This window comes from Drosophila yakuba, chromosome 3L, assembly GCF_016746365.2.
Source record: "Drosophila yakuba strain Tai18E2 chromosome 3L, Prin_Dyak_Tai18E2_2.1, whole genome shotgun sequence".
Taxonomy (NCBI): Eukaryota; Metazoa; Arthropoda; class Insecta; order Diptera; family Drosophilidae; genus Drosophila; species Drosophila yakuba.
Window position 1 is genome coordinate 21,202,142 of NC_052529.2, and position 25,373 is coordinate 21,227,514.

Sequence of the window (25,373 nt, forward strand, 5' to 3'; positions counted from 1 at the left end):
ACGTGTATTACGGAGACTCTATAAGAAAGCCTGATTAACACAATCATGTGAAAAATGTGCAACACTTTTCGGCTAAAAATAAAACAAGTGCAAAGAAATACCCAGACGCAGCAGACAAGTGGAAATTATGTGTATAGCTTTCACTTGATTTACAAATATGGGCTTTGGGACAAGGGGCGTGGCCAGCGATGCGTAACAGCCAAGAGATGATGACAATGATGAATTTTCGTCTTCTGACGGACTTTGAGTTGCAAGTTTGCCAAGTGTAAATAGGTGGCCAAAAGGTGGAGTTGGGGGTTCGAAAGGTGGTGTTAGTTTGGAGGTGGATCTAGTTCAAAGTCATTGAACACGGCGTTTAAAATGAAATAGTCATGGCAGTAATCAAGGCAAAGGTTATACACATTTTTTCATTGGCGTAAGTTGAGGGACTTATCATAAATGTATAAATTTACTATATTCATGCCAGGCCTGGTTTTGCCAAGGGTATAAAATAGCAAATATGACCCAGGTGGCGCTTTTTTTCAGTTTGGACAAATGTTCATCAACTAATTACCCTTTCACCGCGCAGATAAAAACAATGAAAAAACTCATTAATACCACTTCAACCAACACGGTCCCCTGATTTATTTAGACACTTCCTTGCCTGAAAAGACTTTCATACAAATTATCTTTATGCAACGCACAAAATGTTTGAAAAAGCTCATAAACCTCCTTTCAATTTGTGTTTTTCCCCAAACATATAAAGATGTTGTTACTCGTACTTTCTCACAAAATTTGATTGTTTTTGATCAAATATGCATGCAAAATGCTATAAATAAGAAACCAGGCTAAATGTGAATAAAAAGCAAAATGTGTGTTTACTTGTTTGCGACCGTATTTCGTATTTCGTTTTTTTTTTTCTGTTTTAAGTTTGCCAAATGCAGACGAGGCAAAATTGAATTTAATTTATTTGCCGCTTCTTCACTCTCACACAGCGAAAGTGAGTTAACGCTTAGCTTCAGATCCGAACTTGGTAAATACCTCGAGTATGTAAATCACTTTTTACAGCCGGCGAACTGGGAAGATTTATGGGCACCAGCTACTTGGGCGAGCAGAATATTTTACGGTGGGACATGTCTGGGATCCCAAGAGATAGATGCCCAGGTGGGAGGTGCTCTTAGCCATCGAGTGAAAGCATTGAACTCCAATTAGCGGGCGCATTTATGATTCTTTTCACTTTCCTGCCAGTCAAGCGTCCAGAGAACTTTCGGTGTTAATTGGGAATAAAAGCTTTGATCCACTTCTAAATTTTAAAGAAAATTCTGAAATATCTAACAGTAATAATTGATAATATTTAGAACCACCTAGAATGCAGGTAGCTAAAAAAGTTTAAGTATACTTCTCATTTGTGGGCCTCTCCCTTGCACTTGAGAAGTCGAACAGACTCGCCAGAAAAGGCCATTTCGTCAAAACTCAAGAAACTAGAGAAATACTGCAATAAACCAGTTTGATAGTTGGCAAATATTGGCCAAGACCGAAACAAATGCACTTTCAAATGCAGGCAGAGTCGAGTAGTCGAAACAAAAAGGCGAAGGCAACGCCTGGCCAGAAAAAATAGTAAGACTACAAGATATCGTGAACATATAAAGAGTGCAGTCTAGAAACCGACCCCCGACAATGGACCAGGCCAAAATTGAAATTGTAACAAAATGCTCACGACAAATATGCGGTTTTTGTCTGTCCCGCCGACTTGCAAGTTTTTCCCCATTTTCCGCCTTCCTCTCTCGCACGTATAGCTGCAACCATACCTCCTGCCTTTTGACTGTGCCACTCCAAACCAAAGCCAAAAGCTGCATCATGACGTAATGACCACATGAAACAACCCGGCCAAGTCATGTGCCTCCGCTGGCTTTTAGGCTAAACTGAACCGAACTGAGCCGAACCGAACTGAACCGCAAACGGGAAATCGGTCCACGGCCCGAGGAGGATCCCCAGCCTTACTATAATTAAATATTTTCTTAATTGCGCTCTCTGCGGTCTTTTAATTGCCTGGGGATTGGAATTGGCCTAGGTTTGACAAGTATGAGTGGAAAACACTGAGATCTGAAGTGCCTTTTTTCGAAGTGGTTATTCCAGCTTTAAACGACCATCAGGACTAATGATTAGAGTTATTATGAACCACAGATAATTGGGGTTTACGATGCTCAAGCAACAGATAAAGCTCATGGGGAACTAAATGTGATTTGGAAGGTGTCAGATTGAGGAATGGTAATGCAAATGGTATTGCTAAGTGCAGTCATATCTAAATAGGTTCTAGAGATATCATACTAAAAACTTCAAATAAATCTGTTATGGTCACTTTTCAAAATTTGAAGTATTGAAATTAAATAGTACTTCAAATGTAAAACTTAAGATATCTTAAGCAAGTTTAAACGCTGCTTGTAAATAATTTTATTTACGTTGCCCGACTACCCACCGATCAGATTTTAAAAGCCCGCTTATGCTAATGGTGAACCTCCTTATTTTCAATGCCTAACAAATTGCATGATGGCTCACAGTCCCAAAAATAATGCCATTGACTTTATGGATCATTAAAGCTCTGATTTGATTGCCCGAATTGCCGTCCGCCGAAAGAGTTAACGAATTGAAATTGCTACGTAAAGAAAGTTAAATTGATCCCTAATGAATGTCGGATGTAGTAACCTGCCACCGAACACCCCCAATAAGCGTAGTAACCCAATATTGCCCCTTTACACCGCCCCCACCCCGCATGTGGCAGCTGTTACTCGGAACACGGAGCTTGGTGCTCGGTGAAAGGAAGTTGGAGCATCAAAATTGATTTTAATGATGCCTTCGTTTCGGATCGCTTATCGGACATGTACCGAACATCATGTTCCAAAATCATAAATCTTGCTATCATTTCGTTTTGTTACCACCTGAAGGGACTGAGTTGGGTGGTTTTGGCCAAGCATTTTTCATTTCTCTGGTCTGGCCAAGACACGAGTATGTGGATTCGTTTGAGGAATGAATGACGAAAGATGCCCTGTCGAGGTCACAAGCTGTGCGTGTACTTTCCACGGCCACAGTTTTCGAGTGTCGAAGCACTGTTTTCATATTAGGTGGGGCCTTCCCCATGTGGCAGGTGCAGCAGGTATTCGCCTGCCTTTCACTAAACACAAGCCGAAGATGCCAGCTGAGTTTAGTTTAGCGCTAGCTAAGCTCACATCTTTTGTTTGTTTGGTCCGTCTGCATTTCTATCATAATGTCAGAGCTTAGTTTAATCCCTCCCGGACGTCGAGCATACTTTTAATTAGCCAGGCCACGTGAAGCTTAAATTAATGTTTCATTTCGAAACTTATGGCAATAGCATTTATGAAGAGGTATTGCACACAAGCAACTGGGCTGCTTCAAAATTAAAAGAAGTGCTTATTTAAGATACGCATATTTTTATTCTGTATTTAGTGAATATAGCTGGTGGCACTTCAAAATGCAGGCCAAGTAATAAATGTCAAGCTCGATTAATAGAATTTCCTGTTTGGCTGATTATAGCACTTAAGCAAAACTAATAGCTAAATTTCTTAGAACCATTTGCCAGATAAATCAGCCGCTCCAAATGGCCGACATCCTTTCTCTCTCCCAATGACTTCCAATTAACATAAATGCAGTGGCAAACATACGACAGACAAATACCTGCGAGGGAAATTGAATTGCTTAATTAATTTCCACACTCGCTTCCTTGTTCGAAAACAAGAGAACGGATCCGACAGGCAAATAAAATTCCAGATAAAATTTCATTTTAATGCAGCTTAGTCTCGTTCAGCCAAAGATGTCCCACAGGATGCATATCCATTTTTTCTGCTTTTCGTTCCTTCTCACTGGGACTTTTATGTGCGGAGCGAGTTTTTCCTTCGTTTGCCGGTTTAGCAAGTTGCAGAGGAGCTGCCGACCTACTTTTGGCATCGCCTCTGGTTGAAACTGCTACTCGAATCCAGACAGGGGCTATAAACGAGGAAAAGTCGGAGATCTTTGCTGGGCGGTGGCGAAAAGACAGCGAACTGTGAACAGCGAAATCAGCTGCCACCAAGGCGAAATGTCCCCAAAGTTAATTTCAAATTCTTTTTTATTCAAATTGTTCCTTTCCAATGTTACACGTTATTCTTCACCAAAAGTTGTTGAGGTCAAAAAAGCGGATTTGGCTTAAAGATATTGATTTATATAGCCCAAGGGGCTAGTCGAGATGGCTTATATTTTTTGCAGTGCATGTTGCTCGGTCTGTGGCGCCACTTTCTTTGGCGTCCAGTTGACTGGTTGACACCAATTTGAATGGCAAGTTTCTGTCAGGCGGCGCGCTCTTTTTACATCACAAATGAGCAGAAAATCGGATCGGGTTCGCCATGTGAAAGTCAAGGAGTGATACAAATACTTAATACTTAAGCGCCCTCCCACCTCTTCAGGTGGGTCCATCTAAAGAGGTGGTTTCGGTTAACGCAAATTGGCGAATATGGCCAATGGGGATTGAGCAGCTGCGGTGGAGAAAGGACTCTCCCCTTCGTCTAAGCAATCGGCAGAGAAATTCAAGGGGCTGTGATTTAACTACCTTTGGGCTGTCCAACAGCAAAGCTTGTTTTTTGGCCTTAATAGATTTAATTGGAGTTGTTTGCTAGTTGCAATAGCATTACGGGGCTCCCTTTAATAAAAATAGTTAAACATTTTGTACTACAAGATATTTTAAGCCCTCAAGACTTTGAAGCATAGTCGCGATTCTTTCAGAGTAAAACGCTCAAAAGCTCATGTGCATCAGTGAAACGTTTTCATAGGCTTTCCGCCACGCTCCCCAAACGACATTTCCATTTTCCATATCACCCTATTTGAGCTTAAGGCTCTTTGCCTAGTCTTTGGAAAATTATCTGTAAACTCTCTTTGTCAATATCAGTTTCCTCGCCGCAAGTCGTTTCAGGTAAAATAATGACAATGCAAATGCTTATCATGGCCAGGGAAGCTCGGAAAAGCCAGCTCCAGTTTCCAACACGATACACAATACACAATACATATTTCACCCCTCCCTAATTTCACTTTGGAGTCCATGCAGGCGTTAAATGAGAAGCGTTTGACAACTGGGAAGGCGCCACTTCGTCCTACTGCCCCTCCAGTCGGATGCAGTTGTTCGGGGCGGCCAGAGATCAGGAATTAGTATGCCAAGTTGTTTGGCCCGATACCGCCCTCATGTTCTCATTCCATGCACAGAGACAAAATTAAGGTTGTTATCTGTACTGAATTTTCTGTGGCTAATTTCAATAGTTAGAAGGTATTTCTGATAAGGTATTTCAGACTTGATTAGTGAAATCAACATAATAATTCCTGTGGTTCTTATCAAAAATATATATATGTATTTTCCTATTCCTTGTTTCATGTCAAGAGAGAAGAGATTAAGTATACTTAGCCATCAAACATATGCTATTCCATTAAGACTTTTCAACCTATGCAATTCCTTGAGGTAACTGATAATTACTTTTTCATGTGTAAGCCTTGCCGCTCCCCTTTTCCGCACCGCCCGCAACACACACTCACACGTACACAGAGAGCAGCCAAAAATTAATTGCAATGCCGCAAATGACAGCGTCAAGTAGTAAAAGTAAGCACCCACGAAGGCGCAGACTTCAGATGTAGATGGCGTTGGAGGCCAAGGAGCAGGAGACTCCGAGTCCTGAAATTGGGTGCCTCTGCTAGGGGGGCGTTGCAGGTGGGCGGGGGACGATGGGCGTGTCACGTGCGCCGGCTGCAACAAGGGCGAGCTCGTTAAAGGAAGCGACAACGATGGAGACAACAGCAACAAATGCCGCCGAGTTGTTCGCCTCTGTTGTCGAGTGCGTAAATTTTGGTTGTTGCTGGTGTTGTTGCTACAAAATGTTATTAACATTCGCTGCAAGTCAAACAAGGAAAAGCTGAGAAGGGGAAGAAGGCTTAAAGCTGTCTTCGCCCTACTTTGCCGCCTTTTGCTAGTTTCCGCTTTTTGGTCAAGTATTCGGTTGACAGATATATATTGGAAACTATTGGAGCATCATTTAAAAACATACAATGCTGGTTAAATTGCCTAACAGTATATACATCTAGCCATGGTAATCTCAATTAATAATAAAAAATGGCTTGAAACATTTTAAAACCACTCTAATTCGTTTACCTGAATAAGCCGCAGAAAGTGTTCATTGTCATTAGGATGACTCTTCAAGCCTAGCCGCCTCCAAGATCTGCCGCTCTCATTGCTCCATTATGGCATTAAAAATCAACCTTCGCGGCGAAATCGGTTACCATAACAGTTAATTGTTTACAATTTGACCCACAAATGCAATTTGGCACACTGCTCGTACCACTCGCCTCGTCAAGGGACTTTCATACTCCAGCAAACCGGCAGATTTATGGCCATGATATGAAATTCGTTAATTGTCAGCACATCTCTTCTACCTCGTCTCCATGGCCACATACGAATTCTAGCCCGGCAGTAAAACAAATGACAACTGGAGTGTGTTAATGGACGCTGTCAACATGTTGCCAGCGACATTTGTTGCATGCAGCACTTGCTCGAGTTGCAACACCTCCAAATTCAAAAAAGGGGTAAAGGAAATAAATGATAGAACCCACAATTCAATATATTTAAGCATAGAATAATAATTGCAAGACACGGCAAGGGGAAGGAGAAATTCCCTTTTTATTTCAACCTTTTTTTATTTATAACTATATTTTCTAGTAAAAAATAATGTATACACATTATATGTCGGTAACACACCGCAAGTGTAGGTAAAAATGGCAGCAGACCTTAATGAATTTCCAGTTCCACTTTTGCCACAAGTTTCCCACTACTCCACCCACAGATGTGTTGTGTACTTAGGACTTTTATGTGTGTACTAGGCGAAATTTAGGGGAAACTCGGGGCAGATACTTGAAAAGCCCGCACGTAGGTTTTACAACTTAATTACAAGCCGCGTTAATCTAAGCCAAATGAAGCTTCACCTCACTTGTTCACTTTTCATTTGACATGCGGGAATGGAAAAGTATATTTAAATGGAGCACAACGAGCAAAATGGGTGGAATGGCATTTTAATTGGATGCTTTAAAAAGAGCTCTGCAGCCTAAGAACTAAAAAATTACATCAATTGACTCAAAATGTGCTGGCTCTAAAATAGAACCAATAATAAGCAAATTAAATATTTATGATACCCAAATCCTTTGATACTTTCGTAACTTTAACTTCCCAAACTAAAATTAGGAAGAAGCTTAGAATCAAAAGAAGTCATACTATAACAAAGGAGTGCCTTTATGCATTCGACCAACTAAAAACTTTTTAATAAAACGTTGGGCAAATATAGCTCCAGCGCAGAGACTACAAACAGCTGTCACTTTTGTGAGATACTTTCCATTCAATTTTTCGCCACCACGTTTTTTTTTATTTTTTCGAAGACAAAAGAGCAAATTGTCTTACCACCGATAATCATGAGGGCGATAATGATGATGTTGCTGGCCAAGATTGACACTTTTATTCAACGACCATGACTGTGACTCTGACTTTTAGCCGCAGCTCCATTCGCACAGATACATCCATCTATCTGGCTATCTAACCACAGAGGAGCTTGCCTAGCTCGAAATTTTTAAAAATGTTATAAAGTATTTTGAAATATGTGACGAAAATACACTTAGTTTAACCAACAGTTGAAGCTATAAAACACTCCACAATATTTGAATAAGTTAAAATATTTTTAGAAATATGATTACGAAATTAAAAATCAAATATCACCTTTTATGTTACAAATTTTAATTTAGTGTTGTACACACTCGACGTTGAGAAGATGACATTCGTTCTATTGATGCCGCACTGTACCTATCTGTATCTATTTGTATCGGGTTAAGCAAAAACAATTTGTCGCTGGCAGATTTGCAGCGGAGCGTTGCAGTTGCACGTTCCTTGAAAACGCCGCACAATTCGCAATTGAAAGTTGAGTTGTATTTGTACTTTTTGCGTCTATTACACAGTAACCGCAGTTAGCCATTTGATCGAAAGGAAGACCTTTTCCCAGCACAGAATGCAGTGTCCGGTTGGGATTTTATTTTCCTTTTTACTTTTTAGCCAGCTTTCTTTTATGGGATCACGTTCTATTTGAAACGTGAATTATTCGCAACAAGCCAGCTGATGGATGGAAGTAAGTCATGATAGAAAAAGAGGAGAAAGGTGGACAGGGAATGGGAGAATGGGAGTGGGGGATAAAGCCCGACTTCGCAGATTCAACTCCATTTTTTAAGTGCGTGTTAAGCGCCACTTTATGCCACGCGGTATGGGGTATGGGATATGCGATATTCGACACAGGCGTGAAATGCCTTCGGAATATTTTCTTTTCTACCAGCATCTGCAGTAATCGTTTGGTTTTTGATTGTTATTTTGCGGTTGTTGAACGCTCCGGCTGGCAAAGTCATTAACTCTTATTTGTTGTATTAAATTTTACTTGAGCGTGCCGAAGCAGATTAAAATAATTTCGGGCAAGTCGTCGCCTTCGGCTTGATTGTACGAGTATATGGATTTCGAGGCTGCACTCATTAAACTCGAAAGCTAATGACTCCCTAACATGGAAAATGGTGAAAATAGCTGAGATAGCCATTATCCCGAATTTGAATATATCCATGCCTTTATTTAAACATGTTAAAAAGCCTGTAATTATAATTAATTATCTAATAAACCTATTTAAATTAATAACACAGCATTTTAAGCGCGTTATAATGGATTAAATGGATTTTAAGTTAATGAAAATAGTTTATTGCAAACTTAATAGAACATTATAGTCCACATTTTTTGTGGCAATAATTAAGTTTCGGAGCTCTAGTTTAAACCGCCAAAAACGCTTTCCTCATTCAAAGCCACTACCGAAATTCCATTAAAGTCCAGGCAAATTTGTTAGACCATCTCACCCTGTTTAAACATTGTCTAAAAGCAATTGTGTTGACCTAACTTTTTTCAGTGCCGTTCGCTTGTTTACTTAAAATTTATCACAATTACTTTACCACATAAAACGCAGTGAAAAACGAGGAAAACAGTTTCTTTTTTTTTTTGATGAGTTTTTAAATGCTGACAGAGTCTTGTTATTAGAGTAAACAAACCACAGAAAAATAACGAAATAAAAGAGCAGCGCCGAATGCAAAGAGAAAAAATGAAGAATAATGGTAAAATGTAGTTCAAAAATGGCATAACATTTGTGAAATTAAAATAAACACAGTTCCAATCTGCGGACGGTTGTTGCTGCTTTTGTTTTGCGGCTTCAATTAAATCATCTGCCAAGCTTTGCTGGCTTTTCAGACTGCTGAAAATTGTTGCTATTTCCACGGCTATACCTACTTATACAATACAATATCAACCGCCCCCGAGACTCCGACTCTTTTCCATCCAAAATTGGGAGGCTACGTGCAAAAACAAAACCGAAAAACTGAAAAGAAAAACAATTGCATAAAAAATTCACATGACTCGAATCGTAGCGCTCGTCTCTTTCGAGATTATACAACTTTCTAATCAAAATATTATTTTATTATTATTACTCATTGCGCGTTTTTGTTTATTTTCGAACCTTGCTTTACTTCACTTTTCGTGGCGTCACTAAATTCAATTGCTCAATTGGCTCAATCAGCCGAAACTAACATTTTTATCTCAATTTTCTTCGGTTACATTTTGGACACAGAGCTTCCGGTACGCACTTTTCATCTGAGATTTGCTGTGAAGTATTACTGCTGGATGTGGGTCAGCTTTGGCTCCATCTACTGCCAAGTAAAACCGAAAATCATCGACAGGGGCACGTAGAACGTTTTAATTACAATTGGCCTAGTTTCACTGTAAGCCCAGATTTCTGCCCGTTCTCTTGCTGCTTTTGCTGATGTCTATCTATATGCTGGCCCATGTCATGGAGCCTGCTATCAGATTAGAGTTAATAGTTTTATTGGGAGTGGGCCAGGCGAACTCCGCCTGTGGACCAAGCCCGAGGGAAATGTGATTACTCGTAAATGTGGCCTGAGAGGTCTTTGCATCGCACAACGGCTGGTAGATCTTAAAGCTAGAAGATTTTGAATTTAACTTCCTTAAAAATGCCTATATATCTATGAATGAATATAAGACATTTGATAGCCCTGGCTGCCAAAATCTCAAAATCTATCTCAAAAAATATCCATGATGAATTCCCGGGAAACTATCTGCAATGACCCCAAATGTGCCCACCGTCTTGGGATAACGCCTAACGGAACCTTCATCTCAGAGATTGAACCCTGACCCCTCGACCTCATTGCACCTCTCTATGCGCTTCTCACTTTTTTCCTACAGGCTTACACAATCCAAAACGGAAGGCCTCATTAACTGACCTTAGTTGACAATTTTAATGGGCTTTTGAGCCGGACCCACGAAAATTGCCTAATGAAGTGCTCGTGGATTGCGAATGCCAGCCAAAAGTCAAGCGAAAGGTTCCCAAAAAAGCGCTGTCTGAAAGTTTGTTGAACTTTTGTTACGCTAAAAAGCCGCCAGCGCGAATAAAATTCAATTTCTTTGCATACCAAATCAGGCAAATCATGGTCTGACCCGGGGGCAAACTAGTTATAAAAAGATCTGCCGCCTAGTGCTTGGGTTATGTCATGGTGCCAGGCGTTTCCTCCGAAATGCTAATGCTCAACAAAGAATAGTTCCACCGAGCCGGGTCCAGAAGATTCAAAGGTGTTCTTCGATTCAATGATTTCATATTTCAAGCACTCGTGTTCTTTCAACTTGTTTGGCCACTTCTAATCGTAATGCCGCTGGCTGGGGGCAAATCTGGGTTCAAACACCTTTCAAACTCCGAAAACTTGCCTATTGCGTGTATTGATTGGAGTGTGCGGCTTCCAAGCGCGACTCGGTTTTTTCATCTTTACTGATCCCCATCGAATATCGGACCCATTGCGAAAGAAATCTTCATGTCTCAAACAATTTGTTGCGCCTGCTCTGCAAATAAACCGAGATTGAGCTGCGTTAACTAGGGTTGCTTCATTGTATATCACTGAAGCATATTTTGAGTGGTTGCCAGGAGTGCAAAGTCCGCAATCCGAATCCGTACAATCACACCAGATACATCTTGAAACATATCTTGCAGATCTGTAATCTATTAAGTACAATCTAAATAATGTATTAAAAAGAAATCGACTATTACCCTCGAGTTTCGAGTTCAGAATACACCGTTTATTGATGGCAAATGAATTATTAGAAATTGCCGGTATTTACCAGTATCTATGTGGCTTAACTCACCCAAGCTCCACTGTAGTTTTTCATCGAACCCCGCATTTTGCAATCTTCATTTCTAATGCCTTGGAAACTGGCTGCAATTTCGTTGGTCGCTTGCCGTTTTACAGTTTGATTAGCTGGAAAATTTGCCATCGTTTAATTAAATTATGTTTGCAGTTGGTAGTTGCTGCCTAGGCTTACGTGTATGGGCAGTCGAATGACAATGAGCGGAAATGGCGAGCAATTTGCATGCAACGGCAGCTGACTTATTCCACTTCCAAGCCCCCTCAACCCGATTCCCCATCTCCCTGCGAAGTGAAAGGTGCGGTCTGTTGGCCAACAAATGCTGACGGATAAACGGAAAGCATCTTGGCCAATGAACTCTGCGTTCTATGGCAACTTCTTGGTGATTCTGCATTTTCCCCGCTCAGAGATGGGAATTGAATTCGCTGAAAAATTGCTGGATATGCATGAACCGCAGGAATAATCGTACCTATAGTCATGGCTGTTAGATGCAGAACATGCCCGAAGGCATCTCAAAAAGACATCAGCACAAAACGCATAGATCTACTATTCGCAGAACTGGCTGCTAACTGATTAACTACACGTTGGAATACATAGAAATACTGAAAGAAGAAAATAGTCCCAAAAATAGCTTAAACCCGGATAGCAAACGACAGCTTAGTTTAAGATATCTATAACTCTTCCTCCCATTTCACTCATTACCAACATGCACGCACATATTTCAATCATCTTGATGAAGTTGTAGCCAACTGTGCCACTGTGGAAATCGAGCTCGAAGCTATTACTCTTGGAGCCACATCCCCCGCTTGCCACGCCCACGGTTACCCCAGCTCCGCCCCCACGGAGCAGGGAAATAGAACTCGCATCGCATACATATAGTATACAGTATACCATGTTGAAAGTCCCAAAAAAAGCGCTAACGAACCAAGTGTGGCCGAGGTCCCGGGTTCTGGGTCCCTAATGGCCTGCACATGTGCTACGTGGCAGCAAACGAACTGCAGTTGGACCAACCGATATCTACAGCCCCCGACTCGCAAGTCCCCTGAACTTTCCCTCCAGAATTGTCAAAGAAGTCGAAGCAGTCACGTAAAATTATTTTAATAATCACATAACTTTCGGCATTTACACGCCGGCGATCCAATGGGAGTAGCAAACAAAATGTCAATAAATTCCAGTCTTTTTGTTGGGGCTGGCCAAAAGATATAATTACAACTACGAGCAAGATTATAGGTGCTAATTTTAGATTACTTATCAAATATATTATTTATCAACCAAGAAACTAATGATCATTATAGGAATCTTTTTCGGAATCTAATTATTGGATCTAATACATGATTTATTCTTATTCTTAAGCTCTAAGAACAATTTTATTTTAACCGCAGCTGTACATGAGTAACAAAGTTGGGATATGCGGAGGAAAAAGTACAAGTTTGTGGGGGCCAGAGCGCTTAAGTGGGATTTGCGTGGCACTGTAGTGTCAACTTTAACAATAAGTTGGGAAAAAACGGGCCATGAATGGCCAGCCGTAACATTCGCCTGCACATAAGCCGCAAACTTTTGGCGGGCACTGTGGGCTAATGAAATGAAGCCCCCCCAAAAAACGTACATATACTGAGCAACTTGAGCTGATTCCACACAGCAGGTGACCGTCTGAAGGAGCTTTTCCTTCTGGCCAGCCCCTGGACACAGTTTCGACTATCAATTGCATCTGTCTATCCTGCAGATACATTTCACTGAAGTCTGACCTGGGATTTTCCCGGACTCCCCCCATTTTCCTCTTTTTGACATTCTGCCCAGCTGAGCAGCTCCAGTGCAGTCGCTCGAAATAAATTACTCTGTGCACCTGATGACAAACTAAACAAGACCCCTCAAACTAGACTATGAAGCTAAAGTGAAGATAGCTGGGGGTCATTATACATTTTTATTGGGTATTCCGAAATCGTCACAAACTTGGAAGTCTCAATGAATTAGAATAGCTTTCGGAAACAAACCTTTAAATCAAAATAAACAGCATTTATGTGCAATGTAAAAATGTATACCACATTATAGACCACTAAATTGCAAGTGTATTTCAGCTATCGGTTTTAGCCCCGGATTTTTTCCCCGGTTTCTTTGGCGTACTTGTCTCCCTTCTATGGCCGCATTTATTGTCATTATTATTTTGATACCGTTTTTTAAATTTTCTTGTGTTTGTCTGCCCAGTTTTCGTGCTATCTGCCCGTAGATTTATGCCAACAAAAGCCAACAATAAAAAATACATACTCGTACACTCTGTTTTTGCTTTTAATTTCGTTTTTTTCTGCCATGCTGTCCAGTGGAGCCACGGACAGCTGCATTAAAAAGTTGCCAAAGAAAATTGTTTGCATTGCAATTTTTGCTTCGTTTTATTTTCCAACTCTCTTTAGCAGGTTTGTTGTTTCCTTTCTATTTCTTTCTTCTGTGTTTTGTTATCAACGCTGGGCAGAGCAAAATATCAAAACAAAATAAAAATACACCTAAACTTAACTATATACTTTTTGTGCGCTCCCCGACTGACCAGGACCCACAAAAGGTTGTCCGGTCTGTTGCAACTTGGCTAAGCCCTCCCAACTGGGTCATTGTTGTCCTCCCCGGCTTACCGACTCAAGCAAAAGTAATGCCAAATCTGAACGCTGCGAATTCAATTGGGTAGGAAAATATATGCATAAAAGGAAAACAATTGAAAGTCGTTTAAACTAGTGTTTGAGCTCAAGCGAAATAGTTCCAGAAAAAGCCAAGACACCTTCTGGAACTCTGCTCGTATTCGTATTCAAATAATTCGTCCGCTGAGGAAAATATCTTAATAGGACTTTAGTTAATATAGGGGATCGGAACAATATATATTACTATTATTATCCAATTTTTATACCACAAATATATTATTATCCGGCTTATTTAAGGTGGTTTTCGAGACACGCATTGCCACTTCGAGATCACAAGCAAATTGAATCCGACGATAGGGATAGTTGTTCAAGGAAATGAAAGCTCTGCAACTACTGCTTTTTTATTTCAAAAGGGGAAAATTGATAAAGCCACTTACAAAATTCAATAAAGATAAATGCAAAATGTTTTACATTTCAAGTTATTACGCTTGTCAATATGAGCTTGGCTTCTATGAAAGCATTTTATAACGATAAGCAGTTGGATACATTCAAGAGTACTTAATAATTTTTTAAAGGCATTTCACATTTTAAATTGGTATTTATAAATAAAATATTGTACTACTAAAATACATTAAAATACTTTTTTGATTGCGAGAAATTCAAAGGTTGGAGTCTTTCCTCATAAAGGACGATTTAAATACCTCAATTGCTGCGCTGTACCGCACACCTGTCAGGTATTCCTTGGAGCCACACCCCACAACTCATCCCCAGTTGTTTGATAATTTCTTTTATAATTTTTGCAATTTCCCCCCATTTCCACTGCAAGTGCATTTCTTGTGTCCCTTCGCCGATTTTTGCTTTGTTGTTTCGTTTTATTCCGTTCCGGCTTTTCAGAACTTAATTAAATGTTGTCACAGCGCACACTTTGTAGTCCCGCTGCCTGGACCTTTGCCCCTATGCCACCTTTCTCTACCGCCGAGTCCTGCGGATCCTGGGGAATCGTGGAAAATTGTGGGGGGGGGGTCCGGGCGAATCCTGGGGAGCGTGGAGAGCCCGTAGCTCGCTGTTTGTGACAGCAATTCGAAGTGTAAATGAAATAATAGCTGCTAAAAACCAATTTGGCGTAAATTATAAAAGCTTAATGGCTATTATGAATGGCGAACGGACGCCATCCTCCCTTGTTCGCGCTTTGGGTAACCTTTGACTGACAATTAATTTGCTTGTTCTCTTGCAGTTCCGTGGAGCTGATCGCCCTGCTAGCTATTTCGTGCACCTTCTTCCTGTTCATGCACACCAACAAACTGAACAGTCGCCTCAAGGAGATGGAGGTGAAGCTGCAGCCATCCGAGTTTTCGGCCCTGGGTCTAACGGGCAACCACATCAGCGGACACGATGCGGGCAGTAAGTCACTATCCCCCAGATTCAGAAACACATACCCCTTCCCCCACTTCCCCCCAGTTACCTCTATCTCAGGTGCATATCTAACGCATCGCATCGCATCGCAGTGCACCTCATCTCATCTTAACTCATCCCATGCATCTTCCATCGCGGAACAATGGACACAAGGCCAGATTGTGGGCCATTTGCGCTCGATTGCATTCGCGTTGCGTTGCCTATCGGAACAGGGCATTTGATTTGGACAGGAAGCTTTGTGCGAAGAGAGATAAAAACGGTGGATGGAAACAGGGTACGACTGGTGGATATTAGTGGAATGCTTTCGAAAATATGCATACTCTGCGAAATGCATTAGGTTCATTAAAGTATGGCAAAGAAATGGTTTGTTTGAGGAATCATAATAATAAATAATTCACTTAGGTCAAATATAGTTGCTACACATCAGACTGTTAACATTAAAGCCTGTTCTTAAAAGCAGTAGTTTTTCGTAAAACACACAAGTATGTTTTGGTTGCTAAGAACTACTTTTTTGTGGAATACGTATTACCAAAGAGGCCTAATCAACCCATCCAATCTATGCCACACCGCATTCGATTGCCAGATACGCCCAATTGATTTTTAATTACCACATTGACCCAAGCCTCAGCCATGAAAAAGGTATACAAATAACAGATTCAGGGGGATAAGACCTTTGTTAATATTTTGCGTTGGCGGTTGCCATAAATTAGTGGATCGTTTTAGTCCAAATTAGAGCTCGTGAATTAATTATGTTCTATTTTCTAAATGTAGCACAACAAGTAAATTCAAACATGTGAACATTTCACATTTGTGTGTACTTGTGGACTGGCACTAATAAACTGGTCATTTAAAATAACACAGTATATATGGTCGATGCGATTCACATTTTAATTACAATGTGCATGTGTTTATTTACGGTCCATACATTTGTACATAGGGAGTCCTTTTTTGCCAATACTTTTGTGCATTAATAAATTATTTAGGAGCGACAGGTCCGCTGGGGAAAAGGTTAGAGGCATTATCTGCGTGACTGGGAATTTAACCTTTTGACTAGGGTTAAGCTCGTTTTTGTTTTTGTGGCCGATATAAATAATGAAACATATTGATTGTAATATTATTAATTCAATTAGTAAACAAAGATAATGTGAAAAGGAAATGCAGGATTAATTGCCGTGAAAACCTAATTACTAGTCTGATTGTGCTTTTAAACTACAGCGGCTAGGAAGGAGTGCATTATAGAATAATAAAAAATCCAAATCAATAATTTATATTTGAAAGCTAGGTTAGATGTTTATTGAAAAACAATGCGATTTCCTTTTGCTTACTTTGTGCTTCTTTCTGAGTGGAAATACTCCCAGGCTATTTTAAATGCTCCCATAGAGATCTCATTACCATGAGCTACAAAAGCCACCACTTGACACCTATTTGCTCCACAACAATGTTTGCCAAACATACTCCGAATCTCAAAAAAGAAACCGCACTTGAGTGCAGAGGCAATAAAATATGAAACTTGCCGCAGAATGGGAATAAGCGTTTGTGGGGCCGCACTTGATATTCTGCCACTCTATATAACCACGAATTAGGCCGCTGCAACCAACTAATATTGCTGTCATTAGGCAACCGCGGAACAATACAAAATCGAATCAAGCTCCCTGGAAATGCAAAACCCTAATTTCCATGCCGGAAGTTTGGCGGGCGCTCGGTCCGTGCAATTCCACTTGCAAATTAGGCAAAAGTTGCCCCAACATCGCAGCTCCAACGGCAGCTGTGCCAAGTGATCTCCACTTGGTTGCTTGGGTTTCGCGGTGAAAATGCGAGTTGAAGGGGCCGGTGAAGAAAACAGAAGACTTCACGCCTGACTGCGGTGATTGCCAAACAACAACAGCAGTCAGCTGATGCATGCTGCAGCACAGTGGTAATACGAAAGCCTTTCTCCGCCACCGCAATCTAAACACCCTGACAAATAAAGCAATTTCAGTTAGTACATTTTGTAAAGGGCCATATAAACCGACAATTGGCAAGCTTACTTCCTTTATAATTGTCAAAGAATTCGCTTATCATTTTTGTGAGTTGAAAATATCTATAATTGCTTAAGAAATCGCAAATACCCGCTCCGAGTGCACTCAGAGCTCAAATTCCACAGCCAAAGTCGATTTTCCACTGTGCCGTGAGTGATGATGATGATGATGATGATGTGCAAGAGGATAAAGTCGGGCCAGATGCTACGGACCATCCAGAGTGCACTTGTGGGTTATGTTTGCGGCACAGCTGGTGGCATCTTCATTGTTGCCGCTCTTGCATTTGCGTCTGCGCACGCGTCAATTGCCGACAGTTACAAATTGTCCCCGGTTAGCCCCTCTCAGAAAAGCAAAAACCCGGCTAATGGTGAAAAAAGTGCAACAAATCGCTAGGAAAAAAAAAAATGAAAATGTTTTGGAAAATCATGGACAGCACCTCGTGACGGAGATGGAGTTTTTCTATGGGCTAAAAACAAAACGAAATAAACAGTGTGAAATGCAGGAAAAAAGGTTCACCTTCAGCCAGTGCTCATCCATTCATAAATATTTCATTTAATTGACTCACACGACTTGGGGTCGAGTACGAGATAAAGATACGAATATGACGACGTACTCAACATGCTCGTTTAAGCCATCATGATGATGATGACACCGTTTGTTGCCGTCGGCAGATGTCGATTTTTCTGTCTGCCCGGCTTTTTTTTACTTATTTTTATACGTATTTATTTGGCTGGCAACATTGAACTTGACTTAAGTTAATTAACGGTGCCGAACGATGCAAGCCATGTTGTCTGGCGGCTTGTTAATTTCGTGGTCTAACGGGCAAATGGAAATGAGCAGAGGAAAATCGAAAGATTCTTGCGGATTTTAGAAAACATTCAGGGAAGTGTGTTAGGGGTCTAATGATTTATTGGAGAAATTTACCAATTTACAAAAACAGTAATTAAACAACTATCATATTGTATCATATACAGCCAGCGCATTGCAAGTTTTAATTTATAGATAATTACTAATTCTATTAAAATGTTATTGTATGTGTATATCTAGCATTCATTCCGATGTTTTCTTTAACAAAACCAGGAACTGAGAAAGATTAGTTGGCCTGTCAATCCTCATGGTTTCCCTCGATTGATATCCAACCATTTTTTAAAACCTATCATTGTCCCTTCTCTCAACACATGTGTCGGAACTCTGTGTTTATCACCAGCAGCCCTCGACCTAATAGATCAACCTCTTTAGAATCTTTGGGCACTCTACCTGTCACAAGCTATTGTCTCGGTACTAAGAAACCAACGCAACAATTGTTTGCACCTTCAACTGGCACGCTAACAACAGTCTTAGCAAAAATGTGCAATGCCAACTTTGCCCCTGGCTAAAATGCATAGCAAACCAGTTCTTTGCGCTCACTACCGAACCGGGCAGCTTTATTTTCAATTAGACAGTCGCAAGACACGAACTAAGCCACAGACCCAAACACCCATAAAAATAGCACTAACGGCTGTGGGGTACCTCCACGTACAGAGAGAGAAAGTATCTCGCAATCATATTAAATGAAACGGAGATTGAAAATATCCAGTAAAGTACGAAGGAATGCACTCTAAAACGCAGCTAACATTTCGGTTTTCTTTTCATAATTGAGAGACTTTCCGACGGTTTTCCTCAGTTTTAGATGATTTTTTTCGACTGTGTAAAGTTCGCTTGGTAGCCAAAACAAATGTTTCGTAGCTGAGGTCCAATTCAGCTAGAAAATGCAGGCAAGCAAGCAATTTGTGTTAGCAGGGGCGGTCCCAAGGGGCTCGGATAATTTTAGAGTCGGATCCTAAGATTGGGTGCGATGGAGAGATTGAGAAGTGAAACATAACATTAGGCTAATGAATGAGGTTTAAGGTGGGTCTGGCTGAGAATGGCAGATATATCTATATAGGGAAGTTTCGACTAGAATACGGAAAAGTTTAATTCTCGACCGGCTTGGTATGGGGTTTTAAGTAGTAGGTATACCTAATTAATAAACGGATTTTAGGTAATCTAATATGCCAAGAGTTGGCGAAGACATATTGGAAAGATGAAAGAACTCTTTCTGAGTAATATACCCGGCACAACCACTTTATATCTTATTAATATTTATTTTTTATTAATCCCAACTACCCCTTGCTCGTTTATTTCTTTCACCATGATAAACTGCGTCCAGTCCCCACCCTATAATGAATTCACATGTTTATTCTTAAATGCCACAACTTAATAAGCTGCGACATATGCTACGTGGTTCACCTTCGACTCAATCGCAGTTCAAATGGCCAATAACCGGAGCTAGGCTGAGATTGAAGGTCGCATTAGAACAGCAGAGAAATCCGAAGTCGAATCCAATCAGAGCAAATCGTCAGGCGAATGGAACTGGATGGGATGTGACCCAATTTGCAAACCGCACGAAACGAAAACACACAAAACTCGAAAGAGAATCCAGCTGAAAAGTGACAAATAAAAAGGGGAGCAGGCTTCTATTTTAAGGTTTCGACCGCAAAATGTGTTTCACTCTTGGTTCAGTGACTTTGTTGTCGGTGGTTTTGTGCAGAAACCCGGCTGAAACCAGTTGGTGCAACACTTTCATTCATTCGCATTTTCCACCAAAACTGCCCAATTGACCAAATACAACGGATCTGGTTTAAAGCAATTGGACTGGATATGCGCAGACTTCCTCGTCCAGTTCGCCGCGAATTATGAAATGCTTGGCCATAAACACCGAGGCCTGGCCAAAACAAAAGTGGTGCGACCGACCCACACCACACTTGAAAATCAAGATGTTTTCCGCATCCCCTGTCCAACTGTCCAACTGATCAATTGCAGTCATTTACCAGCCCGACTCAAAATGTATAGACTGCCTACGCCTTCGGATGGACAAATGCCTGGCATCAGCATTTTAATTGACCACACGACACGCAGAAACCGCCATTTGCATGCGTTTGCTTCTTGGACGGGAGGAAATGGGGAGACCTTTCGAATCCGCCGGGGATGATCCCTATCGCATCCCATGAGAGCCGGCAAAGTGAAAGGAATCATCATGAGCTTGCATATTTATTGCACTCGTACTCGTACTCGTCTTTATTTATTTATCATAGCTGTAAATGGCTTCAGCTTCGACTTGGGCCTCAGCATCCATCCCATTCGAATATTGCATAAACACTTTCGGGCCCAAGTGAAAAGTAAAAGTACTCGGTCTGTTTCCTTTTTTGGCGCCACTTTTAAGGTCACCGAGTAATTCGCTTTAATTGGGGTCGAGATGATAACTGATATTAGTTATTAAGGAGGCGTTAGACGATAATGGGATAATCGTGAGGTTTTTCAAAAATCACCTTTGTCGATCGTAGAGCAAAGTTTGCCTGTGATTCATTATAATATAGCTAAATAAATCTATCTGTATCGCACATAGACCATTTGGTACATGTTTTATATCTACATATTGCAATTATAATTGTGTATATATTACAGACATATATTTCTAACAACCTTTTGATACAACTTTCCGACATCTTCCAGAGCACGATGACATCAACACCCTGCACGGCACCTTCCAATATCTGAAGAGCACTGGCCAGGTAAGCGCACTTCCATAAAGCTGGCATATCCTGCATTTTACCACATCGCCGTGAACATTACTGCATACATTATTGGTGGTTCATAAAGCGAAAAGTGAAACCATCGATGAAAGTCCATCAACGGTAGCTTCAGCTCCTTGGTGATTGATATTGCATTTAGCCTACAGCATTCAGCATTTAGCATTCAGCATTTAGCATACAGCATTCAGCATACAGCATATAGCATTTAGCGTTTGCCTGCCCAGAAAACCTCATCAGTTGTCTAGCTTTCTCTCTCTCTGGCTCGTTCATGCGCTGTCTTTGTCGCACTCATTGTGTCTGGCGAGGATCGCACAATATCTGTAGCTTTCTCCTGTTGAGAACTCACCCACCCACATACATACAACACAAACAACACCACACACACAAACTAGAATTAAACAGTTTAGCCAATTAGCCATCTGGTAGACTATCAGCTATCCCTATATCTACAACTCTATCTGTTCCGATCCTAGTTAGCTCTACACTATCCTCTAAAGAATCTATCCTAACACTAACCAAACTACGCAAACCACACTTCGACTCTGTCTTCGAATTTTGTCAGTGCAGTCCTATTATTTTTTTTTTTGCCGTTTTTGGTTGACTCGCTAGCTAGTTGCGACATAGAGCGATAGAAAATCGATTTATAAAGATTAAATAGCAAAGGTAAGTGTTCGTTGCGGGGAGGATTAATATTTATACCCACATACCCAGCTGTGCTGGAGCAACTTTTTGCGAAATTTCTAAGATGATGGGATGCCTCCAGGTGCCTTGTTGCCTTGTTTGTTGCTTGAGTAAATTGAACAAAAAATAAATAAAACGCAACCGCTTAAAGACTATTTTTAAAAAGTTTACATGTTGTCCTACTTGTGTTTGACTCGTTTATGTGCGTGTAACTGTGTGTCTGTGCTCCCAACGCCAAGCAACCTGCCGCCTGAAAACTACTCCAACTAGCACTCCCAACTTTTGCAATCCGGCAGCTAAAACACCTGACCACCGCCCAGCTGAACAACACCCCTCGCGCCCAAGTAGACACGCTGTTCTTCAATCGGGTCACAAAGTCTGGCAGCGAAAAGATGATGGAGTTGCTTAAGATCCTGGGCAAGCGGCTTAATTTCGAGGCCCGTCGCGATGTCGAGGGATTCTACGAAGTGGTCATTATGCACGACTCCTACGCCAAAAACTTTGTCCGCACCGAAGTATTCAACAGCTCCAAAGCCAGTAGCTACACGAAGCACGTGGCCTTCCTGGACTTCGACCAACTGGACGAACCCTGGCCCATATACATCAATTTGGTTCGAGATCCCGTCGAGCGGCTGGTCAGCTGGTTCTACTATGTCCGCGCACCCTGGCATCTCGCCGAGAGAAAGGAAATGTTCGGGGATGCCATCGTTCTGCCCAGCATAGACTGGCTCAAGAAGGACTTTAACCGCTGCATCGAGGAACGCGATCCCGAGTGTGTGTACGAGCAAATGGAATTGGGCAATCTGGGCGATCATAGGCGACAGTCACTGTATCTCTGTGGTCAGAACATGGCGGTGTGCATGTGAGTAGTCGTTCTAGAGATGGGGGTAGAGGCTATAGGAGAGGTTGTTCGATAAGTGGGAATAACAAGTGATATAAAGATAGTGTTTAAAACTTCCAAAATATTTGGGAATCTGTTCCAACTCAAGGCAAGGATTCTCTATATATCAATGTCAAAGGGGCGAATTTCATAACTAGTTTATGTTTCGTTTCACATTTTTCGGAAATCTTCCAAGCATAAAGAGAAATTTTAATTCATAGAGGATCCAAGCTAAGTTCTTTAAAAACCTTCTCCACATTTTGATCAACCGCTCCTTTGGCTAAAACCCCACCCCCAATCTCAAGAAGTAAGACCGAGAACTGAGTGAACCCAACCAACTGCAGGCCCTTCAACTCCCACGAGACCATGCAGCGGGCCAAGAAGAATGTGGAGGAGCACTACGCAGTGGTGGGAACCTGGGAGGATACGAACACCACGCTGTCGGTACTAGAGGGTTACATCCCACGATTCTTCACTGGGGCCAAGGACGAATACTACGCATTAAAGAAAAGTTTGGGAAACGTAAACAGGAACACCTACAGGCCCCGTATCAGTGATAAGGCGAGGGCCGTACTCAGCCAAAACCTCACCCGGGAAATCGAGTTGTATCAGTTTATCAGGCACCGACTGTACAAGCAGTATATAGCCCTACAGCTGGAAAAAAATCCCAAGCTGCGGGACTTGTAGGCATTTAGTCACTAAGGGTTGTTGAAGAGTAATAAAACTATGCTAACTTTCGATCTGCTTCGATCTTTTCGATCTTTCCGGTATAATTCTAACCCTTGGTAAACTTTCGATTGGGCTAGCTTCGGTAGATTTCGCACAGATTTAGTCTTACAGAGCCTATCATCCATGCAGAAGGTCGGATATAATGTACACGACCGCCGGAGCAGCGAGGAGGAGCTGCGAGGTCCAACGACGCATGGACACCATCATGATCACCACTCGCACCACCATCATGTGCATCACCAGGAAAAGATCGATGGCCACAATCACAAGGCGGCCCATGACAAACAACTAGCTGTTCCCGACAACAAGCACAAGGAGGATGAGGTGCAGTACGAAGACGACGAGGATGAAGTAGAGGAAAACGACGATGACTTGGCTAATGCTGTGGGTACCAGTGACGACGAAGGCTTTAACTTCAAAGCCGATCTCCTGAATAACACCAAGTACGCCGAGGTGGACTTTGTCTTCTTCAATCGAGTGCCGAAAGTGGGCAGTCAATCGCTGATGGAACTGATGGCTCGCCTGGGCAAGATCAATGGCTTTACCCACGCTCGGAATAAGGGCAGTGCCCACGAAACCGTGTTGATGAACAAGCAGCGGCAGAATGATCTCATAGCCGATCTCCTGACCCGACCAAAGCCCCATATATATAGCCAGCACATAGCCTACATAAACTTCACTCGCTTCCACTTGCCCAAGCCCATTTATATCAACCTGATCCGCGACCCGATCGATCGGATCATCAGCTGGCACTACTACGTTCGGGCTCCGTGGTACTATCGCGATATGCAGGCCAAATTGGGGGAAAAGGCAATTCCTACGCCCTCGGACGAGTTCATGAACCTCGATCTGGACACCTGTGTGCGGAACCACGATCCCCACTGCACGTTCACCCAAATGCAGGTCAAGAACCCGGTGGGCGACCACCGACGACAGACGCTCTTCTTTTGCGGCATGAATCAGAAGCTGTGCATGTAAGTAGGAAGTAGGTAGGGACGCATGTACGCTCTTAACACATAACTTTGGATAGGCCCTTCAACTCGGAGGAGGCCATGCAGAAGGCCAAGCGGACAGTGGAGACGGAGTACGCAGTGGTGGGCACCTGGGAGGATACGAATATAACGCTTTCCGTGTTGGAGGCGTATATACCTCGATTTTTCCGCAATGCCAAAGTGGCCTACTACTGTAAGAGTTTTTCCGATGTAAGCTGAGGATATATCTGAATCCGCCTCATTTTTTCAGTGGGAAAAGACCGATTGTCGCGAGTAAATCGCAACAATGTCACTCGAACCGTCAGCGATGAAACTAAACTCATTCTGAGGAAAAATCTCACCAACGAGATCGAGTTTTACGAGTTTTGCAAACAGCGTTTGTATCTTCAGTATGCAGCCTTAAGTCATGGAAAGCGATTTGGGGAGGATGACTATCTTTTGGTGCCGGAACAGCAAAACGAATACAATGAGGAGTATTAGTAAATATACCTTGAATAGGAACAAAGTGATAAGCCAGTATGAAATGTATAAGAAAACTCAGGACTGTTAGAACACATTTTAATAAATGAATCTGAACAATTATAAGTTTGTTCCACACTTGTAACTCAACTCTTGACTCACTCGCATTCGCTTTAATCGAAATGATCCGTGTATTTTATTTTGCCTTTCTGAAAAGACATTCTGTGTCTTAAATAAGAGCTTTCTGTGTGTCTTCATGTGTACTGCGGGTATCTGTGGGTCTGCCTGTTGTTGGATGTGTTCTCTACAACTATGTCCTGACCTTTTGCAGCTGTGGCGGTTAAATCCGAAATTCCTAAATAACACAAAGTTTCACTTTCGCGATATTATCTTCTACAATCGAGTTCCCAAGACGGGCAGTGAAACGCTAACTGAGTTGATGGTTCGACTGGGAAAAAAGAACGACTTTCAGAATGAAAGGTCTCCGTTTTCGAAACCCACTGGCATATATTGGAATGTGGAGCGACAAAAGGAGGAAGCCATGCACATTCTGGATTTACAGGAGGAACCAGCCTTTGTCTATGTAGAGCACATGAACTACATGAATATCCGCCCGTTTCACTTACCCCAACCAATCTACATTAACATGGTAGGCGGAAAAGTCTGGCCCCAGGTGGTTTACTCATATAAACCTTGATTT

General features: G+C 41.8%; 2 protein-coding genes across 9 annotated transcripts in view; both read left to right on the forward strand.

Annotated features, from left to right (window-relative positions):
- Window positions 1-25,373, forward strand: part of LOC6539441 (heparan sulfate 2-O-sulfotransferase pipe) — a 41,288-nt gene that overhangs the window by 5,725 nt on the left and 10,190 nt on the right. For 4 of the 8 annotated variants that reach the window (XM_039374774.2, XM_039374779.2, XM_039374778.2 and 1 more), the window contains exons 2-3: window positions 15,125-15,291; window positions 20,853-20,911. In XM_039374774.2, the coding sequence (XP_039230708.1) occupies window positions 15,125-15,291; window positions 20,853-20,911 (226 nt within the window). Of the gene's footprint in view, window positions 1-15,124; window positions 15,292-20,852; window positions 20,912-21,909; window positions 22,476-22,837; window positions 23,234-23,351; window positions 24,289-25,004; window positions 25,323-25,373 lie in introns of those variants that run through there. The other 4 variants (XM_039374775.1, XM_039374777.2, XM_039374773.2 and 1 more) reach the window with 3 other exon arrangements.
- LOC6534953 (heparan sulfate 2-O-sulfotransferase pipe-like) lies at window positions 24,273-24,818 on the forward strand. The gene is made up of 2 exons (XM_039374780.2): window positions 24,273-24,407; window positions 24,465-24,818. Exons 1-2 carry the CDS (start codon window positions 24,275-24,277, stop codon window positions 24,692-24,694), a joined length of 363 nt encoding a protein of 120 aa, XP_039230714.1. The 5' UTR covers window positions 24,273-24,274; the 3' UTR covers window positions 24,695-24,818.

Excerpts from the sequence above, each read along its gene's own strand:
- LOC6534953 (XM_039374780.2), top strand. The coding sequence starts at position 24,275 with ATGCAGAAGGCCAAGCGGACAGTGGAGACGGAGTACGCAGTGGTGGGC. Across the intron at positions 24,408-24,464 it reads TGCCAAAGTGGCCTACTACT|TGGGAAAAGACCGATTGTCG; the intron begins GTAAGAGTTTTT and ends TCATTTTTTCAG.